The sequence below is a fragment of the Ctenopharyngodon idella genome, chromosome 1 (genome assembly GCF_019924925.1).
Source record: "Ctenopharyngodon idella isolate HZGC_01 chromosome 1, HZGC01, whole genome shotgun sequence".
Lineage (NCBI taxonomy): Eukaryota > Metazoa > Chordata > Actinopteri > Cypriniformes > Xenocyprididae > Ctenopharyngodon > Ctenopharyngodon idella.
The window spans coordinates 20894076-20911209 of NC_067220.1; the positions used below are offsets into that span (position 1 = coordinate 20894076).

The following is a 17134-nucleotide window of genomic DNA, read 5'->3' on the forward strand; positions in this document are numbered from 1 at the left end:
AGCAACCACACAGAAAACCCTAGCAACAGTATAGCAACCACCTAGAACATCCTACTTTAAACTTTCTGGCTAGGCTTTTTCAAGCCAACTTAGTTTGTCTCGACAAACTTTTTTTATCTAGTTTAAAGGGTTAGTTCACCCAAAAATGAAAATTCTGTCATTAATTACTCACCCTCATGCCATTCCACACCCGTAAGACCTCGGAACACAAATTAAGATATTTTTTGTTGAAATCCGATGGCTCAGTGAGGCCTCCATAGCCAGCAATGATATTTCCTCTCTCAAGATCCATTAATGCACTAAAAACATATTTAAATCAGTTCATGTGAGTACAGTGGTTCAATAGTAATATTATAAAGCGACGAAAATATTTTTGGTGTGGCAAAAAAACAAAATAACGACTTATATAGTGATGGCAGATTTCAAAACACTGCTTCAGGAAGCTTCGGAGCGTTATGAATAAAATACAAAAATATCTTAATTTGCGTTCCGAAGATTAACGAAGGTCTTATGGGTGTGGAACGGCATGAGGGTAAAAATAATATCATTTATTATGAGTAATAAATGACATTATTTTCATTTTTGGGTGAACTAACCCTTTAAGTTCTGTTGCTTTTATATGAAAATAAATATAATGAACACCCAAAGGACTTGTTATTTTATTCCATTCGAAAGATGTGTTTATCAATCATTTTTAGTTTGATACATACATTTTTTTTTTTTTATAAATATCACAACAATCACATAACCCATAGAGAGATTGCACTGTCAGAGACTTATTCACACATAATTTATTCACATAAAAACATGGTATCAGAGTTTACAAATCTTTTAAAATAGTTTTAAACTCTCTGAATAAATGCTGCAAATCAACCCTATCTATCTATCTATCTATCTATCTATCTATCTATCTATCTATCTATCTATCTATCTATCTATCTATCTATCTATCTATCTATCTATCTATCTATCTATCTATCCCGTAACACCTCACACTCCATCCCAGTAGGTGGCGGAATACGCACCATAAGCTGGTTTGTTAACCGTCATAAAAAAATCAAAAGAAGAAGTTTGAATGCGAGCGCCGAGCGGTTTATCATCACGATGAGTGATACTGTTCATTGTTTTTTTAATAGAATACTTTTTATTTTTTAATTATACAGTTATTAAATAATCTCGCGAAGGGATCTGTGTGTAGATAACACCTTGAGGTAAATTCGATTGTCAACATAATAACGCTTTTTATTTTTAAAATATGCGCTGTGGTTTCAAATACCGGTTTGTCATTCAGGGGATTTCGTACTAGCTTTAGTGTTTTCTCTCAAGAATTAATTTATAATTTCGATTCATTTCCAAATTTAATTTAAAAGTGCAGTTTTAGTAACAAAAACCGTTTCAGGTCCAGGACATTTTTTTTCTTGAAAATGTCTAACGTTGTTTGAAAACTGTCACAAAAAATGTCACTGTTCTCGATTGTTTAGTTCATGTTTTATTGTCTGCTTCAGTTGGGTTTTAGTGGGTTTTTTTTTAGTATTAGTATACGAACTGTTTTAGGATATTTTTTGATTAATAAGCAGTTTCGAATTCAATTCTATAGGAAATGTACATTACAAATAAGTCTAAAACATCTATTGTAACGTAGTCAGTAATGCTATTTTTATTGACATAAAGAGATTTTAGATCAACTGCATCTGTAAAGATTGTTGTCCTGTAACATCAAAAATACAAAACAAACAAACAAAAACAGATAATACCAGAAGTTGTGGGTTGGGAAGCTTAAGCATTATTAATGAAGTGTTACAAATGAAACAATTTGTTGTCTTGAAAGAAATACGTTCATAAGCAAAGGGATTACATTTACGCTTTTTTAAATGAATACTTGCATTGCAAGATTGACTTATTTTTAATCAGGTTGTGCATTCCCTGGGATTTGAACACATGACCTTGCCGTTGCGATCACTTGCTCTACTGTTTGGTTAAAAAAAGTGTTATGTTGTTTCTCCATTTTTATATAATATATTAATTCTACTCTGTAGTAAAGATGAATGCAAGAGGAAAAAATGGGCCAGTGTTTATCAAGACATACAGTAAACGAATGCGAAAGGTGGAGCCTTGGTTCTCCCCTGACCTGAAGAAAGCAGTTTTCTCTTTTTCAAGCACTCCTTCATCAGATCAGTCCATACCAGAGGCCACACAACCCAAGAAACGGTAAAAAATGCTCACCCACTTATTCATTATCATTGCCATTTTATATTACAAAACCGGTTTGACATTTTTATAGTCAAGCTGTTATTTTCCATGCCTTTTTAATTTATCGTGCCTTTCTCTGTTCTAAGGAGGATAAGAGAAACCGCCTCCCGCCCTGCTAAGAGCAAAGGCATGACTGCCATAAAGGAGAACATGAGTGATGAGGAAAACTATGCACCGACCTCACCATTCAGGTCAGAAATGTGGCAAAATGCCACACCAGAACACATATTTTACTCACTTTGCGCAGAACAAATGAAATGTCCTCACAGAGAATATATTATTTCACTGCATTTTTTGTTAACTTTCAGTGACGTTTAAAGGGTTAGTTCACCCAAAAATGAAATTTCTGTCATTAATTACTCACCCTCATGTCGTTCCAAATCCGCAAGACCTTCGTTCATCTTAGGAACACAAATTAAGATATTTTTGATGAAATCCAAGAGGTTTTTTATCTCCCATAGAAAGCAACAAAATTACCACATTCAAGGTACAGAGAAGTAGTAAAGACATTGTTAAAATAGTCAGCTTGACTACAGTGGTTCAACCTTGATGTTATGAAGTGATGAGAATACTTTTTGTGCACAAAAACAAAACAAAATAATGACTTCATTCAACAATTTCCTCTCTACCCTGTCAGTCTCCTAAGCTGTTGACGCAGTGCACCACTTCCGTGTTTACGTCCGAACGCCGGCTCAGTATTGGCTGACGCTGTTCACGTGAGCACCAAGACGCATGCGTGTGATGGTGACACAGAAGCCAGCCAATACAGAGTCAGCGTTCTGACGTAGAACACAGAAGACTCTGCAATGTGTCGTCAACGTAAACTGCGTAGGTGAATGACAGGGTAGAGAGGAAATTGTTGAATAAAGTCATTATTTTGGTTTTGTTTTGCGCACAAAAAGTATTCTCGTTGCTTCATAACATTAAGGTTAAACCACTGTGGTCACGTTGACTATTTTAACAATGTCTTGATTTCTTTTCTGGACCTTGAATGTGGTAATTTCGTTGCTTTCTATGGGAGATAAAAAAAAAAAAAATTAAAAAAATATCTCAGATTTCATCAAAAATATCTTAATTTGTGTTCCGAAGATGAACAAAGCTATTATGACATGAGGGTGAGTACTTAATGATAGAAGTTTAATTTTGGGGTGAACTTACCCTTTAATTAACATTACAGAACTGCAAAATTCCATTTTTTATTTCTTTGTACTTATTTGAAACAGCTAGTAATGTTCCTTGAATTTAACCCCAAATCTTAATTTGCTTATATTTTGAAGATTCTAAAAACCCATTAGAAATGGACTGAACAGTTGTCATCTTTTCCTTCATTGTTCTGTATGGCTGTTTCTATAGAAAGAAGACAAATGCAAAACCAGTAAGGACTACAGCTAAGAGAAAGGCTCGAACAACAAAAAAGGCAAAAAGAAATAAACAATTAATGCTGAGCAGCAGCAGTGAAAATGATGATGAGTCCTTTACGATGAAAAAAGTCCATGCAAAAATGTCTGCTGATGAATGTGCTGGGTAAGTCTTGTTATACATTTTGTAAAAAATCTGAAAATCATTGTTTCTTGAGTCTGTATGAGTGAAATGCTTTATATCTTTGTAGTTCCAAGAAAGTGTTAGACCCTCCCCATTTGAGCAGGTTTGTCACGCATCGCAAAAGACCACCACCACCCATCCAGACTAAGAAAATTGTAAGTAACAGTATTTATTGTAAGTAAGTATTGTAAGTTTTATGTGTGTGTAAAAGAGAAAATACTGAAGGATTGTCATTGAAACATCAGTGTTCTTGCTTCTCCCCCTTCTCTTTTCACCTAGTCTGTTGTTCTTCACCGCACGCTGAATTCCTCAGATGATTTCCTTCCTTCGTTCTCTCAAAACAAGCGCAAGAAGCTGTTCTACATGAAAAACCATGACTCAAATAATCATGATGCTAACAAGAACCGCAAACGCACACAGAACCGTGTGACTCTGGCTGAGGTCTCTTTCAATGATAGCGATGACCAGCAGCTCCCAAGTAAGCGTCCCCTGCTGTCCAGCACCCCTTCACTGGTCTGCAGACAGCTCCAAAACTTACCAGAGCCCTCCATCAGTGAGATCTCCTCCCTCAGCTTTGATGAACTTCACCAACCTATTGAAAATGACAACAGCGCTCATAGTTTGAATAATATTAAAGAGTGTGGCCACACTCCTCGAGAGAAGACAAGTCAGCAGCTCCCAAACCCAGACATCTCTTCTGGAGAGAGAGTGGAGGGTGAAGAGGATGCAGTTGTGGAAGAGAGAGCTGAGGATGGAGAGAGGGTGAAGAGAAAAGAAGGATGTGCAGCAGAGGCCACGTTTGCACAGGCAAGCAGAGGTTTTGGATGCATGTTAACACCCTCACACCTAGAATCCTTAGCAGAGAACCTAAAGGAGAGGTGAGTAATGGCTGCTTATTTACCAAGAGAAACACAAACAACCTATTCATGAATTATTAAAGTTTTTTTAAATAAAGAATGAGTTGGTGTGTTCGTACCTTCAACTAGTAGTGTATGTAAAAATTTCACGTTTTTATTTGAATAAAAAGTTTCAATTCAATTTGGTCTGTTTATTTTGATATATAGGTGTCGCAGAGTGGATGTAGCCTTAACGCTCAAAAGAATAGATGTCTCAGAACATCTCTCAGCGCAAAACAGCAGGAAACAGGAAGAAAAGATTGCCACAGACTGTTTGGAGTCCTCCGTGGCAGCAACTAGTCAGAAAAGCCAAACCTATGTAACTGTATCATCCAGATGCTCTTCACTATCCAACCTGTCCCTCTATATCTCCTCTTCTAAGTCTCTTTCCGCTTCTCCTTTAACTGAAGCTAATTGCTCAAATCTGTCCCTTATTGACCGTCTTAAGGCTGAATGTCTGTTATCTTCCCTCACTGTTTGCGTTCCCCGTCTTGACTTGGGTGCGTATCCTTTGGTCCACCAGGGGGCAACAAAAGCACCCTGCACTTACTCCCCATGCATACTCCCCATCAGCCACAGGGACATTGCCACCTCTCCACCTTTTAAGGAGACAAGGATTGTTATCCCAAACAGTCCAATAAATCATAGGACTCCCAGTAATGCTGAAGCGGTTGTTCGACACTTGTCTGCATCATTCAGACCACCTCCAGTCTCTCCACCTGCCTCTGCAACTCATAGCAAAACACGACCACCTGCTGTGCCTAAAGAACGCACAGGTGCTGGTACTGGCACTGGTCGTAAAGTTTGTGTGAGTGGACTGAATGTCAGCCGCTGGTCAAAGAGGGGTACTGGAGAGTTCAATGAAAAACGGAGGAAAAAGGAAGGACAAACAAAGGCTGTGTCAGGAGACTACAGTTCCGGGTGCAGCATGTTATCTGCTGGAGCAGACACTTATGTAGCGGTCAGTTATCATTGTCAAGAATACATTATTGTGTCTATTATTCTGCTATAATATTCACTCATTTTCTCACATTCTTTTTGATAACTAATTGAAAGTGTTTGTTTTATGTATCATTCAAAATACACCTTTCACTGGACTACAGTGCACAGCAATCCACTTTACAATTGAGAATTTTTTTTGTAGGTAAACCATTTACTCATAATACGTTCTTACATTCCATCTGTAATTCAGTTTGGAATTGCTTATTTCAAATTTTATTACAAAATGTATGCATGCGTCAAGGGGAATGCATTATTATTATTATTATTATTATTATTATTTAAATGATTTAGTTATTTAAAAAATATTAATCACACTAAAATTAGCATGTTAAACTGACAGACCCATATTTTATTTTGTAACAGTAGCTTTATGCAATTTTATGTCAACTTAATTATATATAATTTTATCCCAGACCAACATCTGACAACTCAGCAATATGGTTCAACTCTTTGAGGTTGTGTTTTATTAGTACGTAAAATGTGAAGTCACCCCTAATATAAAAGATTGGCTGTGTTTACGCCCCCCCCTCCCCCCTTTGGATATCTTCAGTTTGTATTTAGTAAATGAAATTTAAAAGTATTTTGACTTTCAATTCTGCAGGATGTTATTTTTCAGAGAGAAGAAAAATGCCATTGTTTTGCTGAAACAAAACATTGTAACCAAATGTTTCAGCTGCTTGTTTTTTTTCTTTCTGTGGGTTCATGCAGGAAACAACGTGTGGCTGGCTGCAGGGCACCAGTGGGATTGGTCTAGCTGTGACACCTCTCAGAATGGAGCAAATGAATCTCTCCTCCATCCTGGCCAATTTTACTCCTGACACACTAACGACACACTCCTGGGGCCGACTAAAGGCTGCATTGTCCCTTCACAAGAAGAAAACTGGTATGTGTTTACAGCAGACCAGATAAAGCCAATAGACAAAAACAAAAAGTCTTTGATTCATATACCAAACTACCCAAAGTTTGCTTACTTGAGAACTTAAGGCATTTTACATGGTACGTGATGGGTGTTTTTTTTTGTGCCACCTTTGTTCTGTTACCTCTCACCCTTAAAAAAACTTAATAAGCATGTAAAATGTCCTTAAGTTCTTGTCACATTTCCTAAAATGTTATGTATAAATCATGTGTGTACCACAGCATTTCCCACTCCTCGTCGCTTGGTACAGTCTCAACTGAAGTCCCCAGGCTTTGGTTTTCCAGCTGAAACCAGTGTAGACCTGTTTGCTTCACCTCTCTGCACACCTTCCAGAATCACACCTTTACACATGATCCAGTCCACCATGAACACTCCCATGGTAAATACACAGAGAGATTCACTCTTTAACACTAATTCACTCTTCACTCTTCAACACTAATGAACAATTATGTTAATAAAGGTCTCTTTTAATTCAAGAAACTGTATTCCTAATAAATAGGAGTTTAGAGTTTTTTCTTCTTTTATATTTCTATAGTTCTCTATGGAAGCTTGTTTCCACCATGGAATAAAAAAAAAAAAAGGTAATTGTTTTCTCGCAATTGCAAGTTATATCTCACATTTCCGAATTTTTTTTCTCACAGAATTGTGAGCTATAAACTTGCAGTTTTAAGAAAAGGTTAGAATTGTGAGAAAGTCGCAATTACCTTTATTTTTTTTATTCTGTGGCAGAAAACAAGCTTCCATGCTCAACCTCTTTTGAACCATTGTTTTGTTTGTTTATATAATTTGCCTGTTTTGATAGGACTAAGATGTGTATATACACACACACTGTATGAAAAGTTTTGTTTGTGTGTATGTTAAGAGTTATATAATAGGATAATGTAAGGTCTACAATTCAACAGAATTTTGTTTTTAAGCTTTTCTTTCAGAGTTGGAGTGTACACTCTCAGATAATTCATGTCTCTTTATTCCAGTTATTTCTCTGTTACAGAAAGTCTCTATGATTTCTCATTTCTCTATGATATCTCTTTTCTCCCATTTTTACTCTCTTCCTTTGTCTGTTCCAGACTTCATATGACGAGGATATCAGCGATGCAGAAAAAGTATATCAGGAATGTCAGCAGAACGGCCCACTTTCCTTTAGTGACTGTATCCCTCCAGCTCGCATGAAACACTGCAACAAGATTGGCGAAGGGACATTTGGAGAGGTCTTCTCAACTATAAATGATTCCGATGAGACAGTCGCTCTCAAAGTATGTGCAGTATTTAATTATATACAATTTCATTGTAGAAGCATACTAACTACTGTCTTACACATCACAGGGTGACTTAATGCAAATACATGTAATATTTAAAATTTTGAACTTACTATACAGTTGTGGTCAGAATTATTGGCACCCTTGGTAAATATGATCAAAGATGACTGTAAAAATAAATCTACATTGTTTATCTTTTTGATCTTTAATTCATAAAATTAGCAAAAATCTAAACTTTCATTGAAGGAAAAGAATTGAAAGTGGGGAAAAATCACATTATGAAATAAATGTTTTTCTCCAAAACACGTTGGCCACAATTATTGGCACTAGGGCTGCACGATATATCGAAAATATAGAAATATCGCAAATGTACATATTGCGATATGCATATCGCAACGGTATGCGATATATGAATGAATTTAATAGACTACTACAAAACGATGTGAAAAGTCAAAGTTTTAGGTCAACGCATATAGCAGTGAATTGACTGGGCACGCGACTGTTACTTACGTGACTTGCTTGACATTAAAAGAGTTATTAACTGCAATAAGTTGCGGGAAACAACTCCTTGTGGTCTCGCGCATTCTGCTGTCCCACACACAGAACCGAAGCGCGTGCACAAGCCACCTCTCTGACAGTGTGCGATCCCTTCAGTTCTCTTTCGCGCTTTATTGCACTCGAACAGTCAAATGCACATACTGTTATGTCAAAATGTCTGTCTTGGTGAGTATTCATGAAAACACAGTCGGTTATGACTTAAGTTAACGTTATCATTTGGGAAAGAAATTGGATGCGTTTCAGTAGTATCCGTGGCTGTACATTAGGTCTTAAAGGGACAGCGGCTAATTCAGTAAACCTGCTGCGAAACAACAAAAGATAAAGAGAAATTCACTCACTGCTCTTGACTAAATAACTTCTGTAGCTTTATCAATCAATGTATATTAGATTCATGTGAAGACTATGCAGTGTTTTAGATTTACATTTGATCATTCAGTTTCTGTATTGTTTCTTACTTAAATGCTATTTCAAGTAAGAATTTGTCCTATTGTATTTGTCCTATTGTTTGTAGTTCTTATTTTTAATAACAAAGATAAAATAACAAAAATAACTAATCTTTTTTTTTTTTTTTACATTGGTGTTAAAATTACATTGTCAGATTTGTGACATTACTTTTTAAGTAATGCTAAAAAACTTCTGGTCACTTTCAGAAGTTGCAGTGATTATTTCTTTTCCCAGAAGGAATGTGAAACATACTATATTGGTTACTACATTTTTAAAATATTTTAAAATATAATTTAAATTGATTTTACACACTTAAAGCAATATCGTATCGCATATCTAATATCGCATTTTTTAACAAGGTATCGCATATCGCATTTTTTTTTTTCAATATCACACAGCCCTAATTGCCACCTTTTTATTTAGTACTTTCTGCAACCTCCTTTTGCCAAGATTACAGCTCTGAGTCTTCACCTATAATGCCTGATGAGTTTGGAGAAAATCTGACAAGAGATCAGAGACCATTCCTTAATGCAGAATCTCTACAGATCCTTCAGATTCCCAGCTCCATGTTGGTGCTTCTTCTCTTCAGGTTATTCCACTCATTTTCTTTAGGGTTCAGGTCAGGGGACTGGGATGGCCATGGCAGAAGCTTCATTTTGTGCTCAGTGACACATTTGTGTTGGTTTTGATGTTTGTTTTGGATCATTGTCCTGATGGAAGATCCAACCACGGCCCATTATTGGATTTATAGCAGAAGCGGTCAGGTTTAGATTTTTTTATCTGTTGGTATTTGATAGAATCCATGATACCATGTATCTGAACAAGATGTCCAGGACCTCCAGTAGAAAAATAGGCCCACAACATTAAAGATCCAGCAGTATATTTAACCTTGGGCATGGGGTACTTTTCATCTATGTGTGCACCAAACCCATCTGGTGGGTTTGCTACCAAAAAGTTTTTTTTTTATTTATTTTTTTTTTAAGTTTCATCTGACCATAGAAGCTGGTCCTGAGTCTTGTCTGACAACTGAATATGCTGAAGATTGTTTCTGGATGAAAGTAGAGGATTTTTCTTGAAAACCCTCCCGAACAACTTGTGGGGATGTAGGTGCTGTTTGATAATTTTTTTTAGACTTTCTAAGACTCAAGACTCAAATAATCTCTGCAATTCTCCAGCTGTGATCCTTGGAGAGTCTTTGGCCACTCAAACTTTCCTCCTCATCGCGCATTAGGACGATTTAGACACATGTCCTCTTCCAGGCAGATTTGTAACGTCTTTAGTTGATTGGAACTTCTTTATTATCGCCCTGATAGTGGAAATGGGTATTTTCAATGCTTCAGCTATTTTCTTACAGCTATTTTCTATTTTGTGAAGCTCAAAAATCTTTTGCTGCACATCACATTCTTTGGTTTTTCTCATTGTGATGAATGGTTATGGGAATTTGGCCTTTTGTTTCCTCATGTTTATACTCCTGTGGAACGGGAAGTCATGGCTGGACAATTTCATGTTCATGATGACCCTGGTGTGTTAAAATGTTTTTAAATATAAATGGGAATATACTCCAGAGATATTTTACTCATAAAAAATTCTAGGGGTGCCAATAGTTGTGGCCAACGTGTTTTGGAGAAAAACATTTATTTCATTTATTTATTATTTATTTTATGAATTAAAGATTAAAAGGATAAACAATGCTGATTTATTTTTACAGTCATCTTTGATCATATTTACCAAGGGTGCCAATAATTCTGACCACAACTGTATATGTATATCTAAATATGTGAATAGATGTTTAATCACTGATTTTTTAAGCATAATTATTTCTTAAACATACAAAAATGATTGAAGTGGTGTTAAAATGTAATTTCTATAGATCATTCCTGTGGAAGGCAGTCAGCAGGTCAATGGTGAACACCAGAAAACATTTGGTGAAATCCTCCATGAAATCATTATTTCCAAGTAGGATCTCTAACATAGCTCAGCAATTATGTTTTGAATGAATGGTGTAAATATTCAAACACATTTTCAATGTTCCTATAGAGAGCTGAGCAGCCTTAACGTGAAGGAGATTAACAAGACAGATGGTTTCATTGGGCTCAACAAGTATGCTTCTATTTTTTATTTACTTTTTAAGTAACTTAACTTATGTGTAAAATAGATGATTGGAAGTGTTATAGTTCTAAGAATGTGCACACAGAGAAGGAAATTTTGTTTTGAAAGAAATTGTTTTTCTATAATTTTCCTTTTTGGGTGAATGATTTGTTTACTCTTTAGTTTACATTGTGTCCGTGGACGTTATCCTGAAGCTTTGCTCAAAGCCTGGGACAAGTTTGACCATCAAAAGGGATCAGAAAATGACAGACCTGGTAAGCTAAATGTGTAAACAATACATATGCCTTTAAATAGTTGTATATTTAATGTCCATTAATATATTGATTCTGTTGGCACAGATTTCTTTGATGACGAGCAGCTGTTTTTAATCCTGGAGTTTGAGTTTGGAGGGAGTGATCTAGAGAATATGAATGGAAAGGTATTTGTGCACAGGTTTCCTTCTTTATATAATGCTTTTGTCATTGTATGGGTTAACCCTTAAATCATTTTATGTCACTTTTTGTCATCTGGACATAAGTAAAACATATCCAAAGGAATTATTTAAATATTTTTGTATTTTTCAAGTTGTATCTTCCAGGATATGTTGCCCTATTATAGTATAAAAAGCCAAAGTCATCAATATTTCTGATTTATTTGATGCAAAAAAAAAAAAAAAAAAAAGTGATATGCAAAATATACTGCATGTATGACATGTCTAAGTGTACTAAAATTGAGGCGTACACATTTCTTGTATTTTTACACTGCTGAACTGTCTCATCTTTAACCTCAGTGGTGGGCAACTCTAGCCTTAGAGGTCCAGTGTCTATCATCCCTAATCAATCATATAATGTAATTTATGATACAACATATAATTTTAAAACATAAAAATGTAATCCTGGAGACTTTGGTTAGATTTTTCTGGTGTGTTTGCACAGTATTTTTTTTTAATTCAAAATTAGTGTTGTCAAAAGTATGTACCGCGATACCAAGTTGGTACTGAAATTTTAAAAATGAGCGCTGTTGAGTGGATTCGTAAACACCTGATTGGCCTTTGTGTTGACATGCTCATCAGATATGTCTGTGATTGGCTACAGTGATCAACACACGGGAGCGTTTGAAAGCAGGCATCTATCAGCGGACGGTCCACTGATAGACACCTACTTTCAAACGCTCGTGTATATCTGTGCAAGCGCTCGTGAAGAGCGTCACTGATGTCTGTTTACAACATGTTTTTGAAGCTTTGATCATTGTAGCCAATCACAGACATGTCTGATGAGCGTGTCAACACAAAGGCCAATCAGAGATGTTTACTAATCCACTCAACAGCGCTCAAGGTGTCATAATTTTAAAATTTCACTACTGATTTGGTATCGCGGTCGGTACTTTTGTATTTTTTTTTTTTTTAACTTTTGATCTTAATTTGTTTGGAAGAAGAATGAAAATCTAATGGGTTTGGAATGACACGAGGATGAGTATATAACAATTTGTTTGGGTGAACTATCCCTTTAAGAATTACTGTAATATCTAAACCTATTAATTAGAAGTGGAGTGTCCATATACTTTGAGCTATATTGTATCAAGTTTATGTTTGTGTGTACCATTGCAGCTAAGTTCCATGGCCCAGGCCAAGAGTGTTCTACATCAAGTCACTGCAGCTTTGGCTGTAGCTGAGCAAGCCCTGTGCTTTGAACACAGGTAACAAGTCTGAAGCTGAAATTTAAATGTAACTTGCATACAAATTTCTTTATATGCTGTCAGTGTAAGCTTATGTAAGTGGTTTATGCTGACTTTTCAGAGATCTTCATTGGGGGAACATCCTGGTGAAGAATGTTAAGCACAAGCACAACGAGTTCATTCTGAATGGAACAGTGCATTCCATAGAGACACGAGGGGTTCACGTCAACATTATTGACTACTCACTCTCACGCCTGGAGATCGGTCAGTCCGAGGAAAAACTTTCTCTAACTCTGCTTGCCGCAAATAGTTTTCTGTTCAGTGAATTTAGTTTTTAAGGTATTAGAGTTGCAAATCCCATGCTTATTAACTATTACAGATAAATTAATTTTGCATGTATCCCCCTAGCCTCACTCTTAAAATGGTCATTTTTGGCCTGACTTCAGAGGCCTTCCTTCTTCGACATTCTCAACTGCATCTAAGACCCTGTTTACACCTGGTATTAAGATGCGTTTTGTTAGATCGGATCACAAGTAGATGAGGGAGACACATACACGTTTACACCTGATGTTTTAATGCATCTCTTTTGTCCACTTTTGACCACTTCTGTCCTGATTTCTTTAAAGGGTAGGGTCTATGGGCAGGTAAATGTATCCAATGTATTTGTATCTAATGGATGAAATAAGCTCACACAATTTACATTTGAAAGAGACCAGAGATGGTGGAAGAACATAGGTGGAAGCTTTCGTTTCTGCTCTAATATCCACAAAAACCATGATGAACATGGTGAGTACATCAGAAATCAGAAATGGTGCGAGAACATTGCGCTTGGTACGTTTTTCATTTTCAAACCAAACTTGGGTCCTCAGCCGACAAAGTATAAACCCTGTCTGGCTAGCACGCTTCCCATAATTTTTACACATTAGGTCAGTAGGTCGGAGAGTAGACCGTCTTTTGTGACTGTTCGACCGCATTCAACCACATGAGCGTCTACACTACAAAAGCAGTCCGGTCAAATGCGTTTTCGACTACCTCTGGAAGTGGTTGAAAGTGACAAGCTCAAAACATTTTAGACCCCGTTTACTCCTGTATTTAGCGTTGTCCATTTGTGATCTGATTGACCAAAACACATCCTAATACCAGCTGTAAACAGGGCCCAATAATTAAAATCATACAACATTATTTTACAACAAATACAACAAATGAGTCTTTAATGAACATTTTTTATATATATATATATATATATATATATATATATATATATATATATATATATATATGTATATGTATGTGTTGTTGATTGCATTTGCATTTGTGTGAAGCTCAACCATCCCAACTATTCCATGATCAAAATAAACTTAAATTTCCCATAAATTAACTACAAATTAATATTTGGTCCCAAACTAGCTAGCCGTTAGTAAAGGACAAGGTCGACAATTTTGTAACCAGCTTTGTATTGTTTCAATGTTGGTAGTATGTGTAAATGAACTTTAAATGGACTTTTTTCTCCATGCTACCTGCATGCTGGACTGTAACATGGAGAAAGAGTTCACATTGTTCATTTACATATTCTATAGTCATTGTAACAATGCAAAGCTGGTTGAAAATTTATGATTGTATCCTTTAAGAGAAAGTTTCATTTAGGTAAAATTGTCAACTTTTACTCTTGGTACAAGAAAATGAAAATGGAAAATGTTCTAAATGTTTGAAAACTCTCTCTCTTTCTCTCTCTCAGATGGACTGACAGTGTCATGTGATATCTCTTCAGATGAAGAGTTGTTTATGGGTCAGGGAGATTATCAGTTTGAAATCTACCGCCTAATGAAGAAAGAAAACAAGTGTGTGCTTCAGCCTCAGAAAGATATTTAAAATTCTTTCATTCTAAATGAAGGATCGATGATTCTCATTATTTTTTTCATTCTCTCTTTCTCAGTAACTGCTGGTCCACGTATAATCCCCATTCCAATGTGTTGTGGCTGCACTATCTGGCTGATAAGCTTTTGAGCATGAGCTACAAAAACAAAGCCCAGTCCAACCAGCAGAGGACACTGAAGAGCGGCCTCAAATCTTTCCAGTCGGAGATACTGAATTATCCGTCAGCTACAGAAGCTCTTATGAACTGCAAGTTCTTTCAATGAAACGTTTGTTTTAATTAACACAATATATAGACCTGTATAATTCGTTACTAATGAGAGTTGTTCTAATGTTCTGTAAAAAAATATTGAAAACAAATAAAGAAAATGGGCAATCATGCAATTTAAAAAACAAAAATATGTAATTTATTAATACACATTAATTATCTTGAGATAGTTAAGAGTTTTGGCATAGTATGGCAAAACCAGCTATTCTTGCATTCTATTTTTGTTTAAGAAAAGTCTCAACATTCCACAACACATTTCCAGCAATCCAAACTTGGCAGTTCATTTTATTAATTAACGGGTCCATGTTGGATTTGGTGCAGAACTGTTCAGTCTTTTTTTATTTATTTTTTTTTTAGACCCTGTATAATCATCCTTTAGCTGGGAGAGACCACACGTGAAGCATCAATGGAGAAAGCCTCTACACAGGAATATTCTCTTCTATCGGGTCTTTGACATGCCCACCCTCTCCATGACCTTAGAATACTGTTGTCCTTCATCGTTCTGAGTTCTTTATGACCGAATGCATAATCTCTTTATTTTTGTAACAATTTAAGACATTGGGTCTGTGTGCTGCATTTTGTTAAACAGGATAAAAGTGAGATGCATCCTGTAGAAAAGCTTATTTGGTGTTAGCTTGCAGTTGAGTGTAATTATGCAGAAAAGGAAACTTTGGTGATCCTGTTCTCAGTATGTTGGGACAGATACAGCCAAATGTTCAGTGGGATCTCAAAAAGAGAAATATTTGGTGAACCACTCCTGTTTTTGAGGGTCTTGTCCATCAGGCCCTGTTTCAATAACCCTCTGCTCAGCAGGAATCCTGAAACACAAGCACAAGATAAGAACCAGAAAAGTAGATATGACATCTTGGGAGGGAAAAAAAGTTGTCAAGCATCAGATTTAACAATGAACCAGGAAAGGGGTGTTTGTCTATGGACATCATGACTAGGTTATAATGTATGCACCTAATTTTTTTACATTTGGTAACACTTTACAATAATTAGTTTTAAACACTTTAAAATCCCATTAGTTAACATAGTCAAACCAAAATGTATTCAGACACCTTGAACATTTCATTCATTAAATGAAATTCACTATAGTTTAAAAAAATGGTAATAAAATATGACGATCTCGGAGGTAAACTGTGTCAGGAAAAAAATAATCTTAATTATGTCAGATAACACTTAAGCAAAACATGGTCAGGTCAAAGTGTCTGAATAATTATTGGTTACAAAATTTTATCAATTTTACTAGTAGTCCACTGTATGAAGAATTTTTGGGTATAATATGTCACATTTTACTTTATTTTGCTATCCTCACATAAATATAGTGTCCTGCACCCACTAGTAAATAATATCAAAAATATATAATTTTTGGTTTGATTAAGTTAATGTATTAACTAAATGTGCAACTAATTTGCTACTGTGTTTATTAATCTTCATTAACATTAGTTCATTGTTAGTTTGTCATCTCAGGTCCATTAGAATTAATTAATGCACTGTGAACTAACATGAACAAACAACAAAACAGCTGGATTTTTATTAACAAATGTTAACAATGGTGCTAACAATGCTGAGTTCATGAGTTCGATACCCTGGGAATGCATGCATGAACTCATATAATTTTGAATGCAATGTCGGTCGCTCTGGATAAATGAATCTGCCAAACTTAAAATGTAATTACATATTTTCATGTAAATTCTCAATAAGAACAAACTTCATATGTTGAGATTTGTATTTATCTACCTCAAAAAGAAAAGGTTTTTAAAATGTTTTTAAAATACATTCAGGATTGGTTGGTTAGATCTAGGACTGCTGGTATGCGGGTGATTACCTGATGTGCTGGTTGTAGTTAATTTTAAGCTGGGGCTGATGTCGCACCTCTTGTGAGGGTGGGCGACTGTGTCTAATAGAGGCTCTGTGTTCAGCATGAGGGGAGGTGGGTGTGTGTGTCCTTGTTAGGGGGGTTCCTCGCCCGCTCTGGTCCAGACTTGGTAATCCACGCTCAACTGGCGAGCATTTGGCCTTCGGAGACCCCCCATCGTATGAGCAGAGGTTCGGGATGCTAGTTTCCTCAACGCCCTTTTTCTATATACAGAAGGCAGATTACAACAGATTAATTCTGAGCTTCAATAAACAGTTCCTCTCTCACTTATTTTATGACACTTGGATTGTTTTTTGAAATTCAATGAGTGTGGGTTTTGGAGCAGTGTGTATGTGTGCTACCTTCATAGTAGGTGTGAGGGTCCCTGCTTGTGTCCTAGAGTCATAAGGCTTCAATATTTCATCGCTGCAGAGAGGTGGATGCTGGGATAGCTGGTGGAGGTCCTCCTGAAATAGAAAGACAAATAGTGAGATGAAGAGACAGAAG

At 36.1% G+C, this 17134-nt stretch overlaps 2 protein-coding genes across 2 annotated transcripts in view; one reads left to right on the top strand and one right to left on the bottom strand.

Annotated features, from left to right (window-relative positions):
• The first annotated feature begins 1065 nt into the window (after positions 1-1065).
• haspin (histone H3 associated protein kinase) lies at positions 1066-14870 on the top strand. Its single transcript, XM_051901652.1, has 18 exons — positions 1066-1211; positions 2037-2208; positions 2337-2441; positions 3604-3774; positions 3860-3947; positions 4072-4670; positions 4857-5649; positions 6399-6573; positions 6828-6985; positions 7674-7859; positions 10735-10820; positions 10902-10964; positions 11136-11227; positions 11312-11391; positions 12559-12647; positions 12748-12890; positions 14362-14464; positions 14560-14870. The coding sequence occupies exons 2-18, from the start codon at positions 2042-2044 to the stop codon at positions 14762-14764; spliced, it is 3303 nt and encodes a 1100-aa protein (XP_051757612.1). The 5' UTR covers positions 1066-1211; positions 2037-2041; the 3' UTR covers positions 14765-14870.
• Positions 14871-15035: 165 nt separating this feature from the next.
• Positions 15036-17134, bottom strand: part of fam184b (family with sequence similarity 184 member B) — a 35050-nt gene continuing 32951 nt past the window's right edge. Inside the window, exons 17-19 of the mRNA XM_051901639.1 lie at positions 16990-17094; positions 16598-16851; positions 15036-15584 (exon numbers count right to left, since the gene is read on the bottom strand). Of these exons, the coding sequence (XP_051757599.1) occupies positions 15494-15584; positions 16598-16851; positions 16990-17094 (450 nt within the window). The 3' untranslated portion in view covers positions 15036-15493. The remainder of the gene's footprint in view (positions 15585-16597; positions 16852-16989; positions 17095-17134) is intronic.

What these genes read in the sequence shown, in the direction of transcription:
- haspin (XM_051901652.1), top strand. Translation starts at nt 2,042, where the DNA reads ATGAATGCAAGAGGAAAAAATGGGCCAGTGTTTATCAAGACATACAGT. An exon ending in GCACCGACCTCACCATTCAG is followed by an intron (nt 2,442 to 3,603) that starts GTCAGAAATGTG and finishes CTGTTTCTATAG; the next exon opens with AAAGAAGACAAATGCAAAAC. An exon ending in GCCCTGTGCTTTGAACACAG is followed by an intron (nt 12,648 to 12,747) that starts GTAACAAGTCTG and finishes CTGACTTTTCAG; the next exon opens with AGATCTTCATTGGGGGAACA.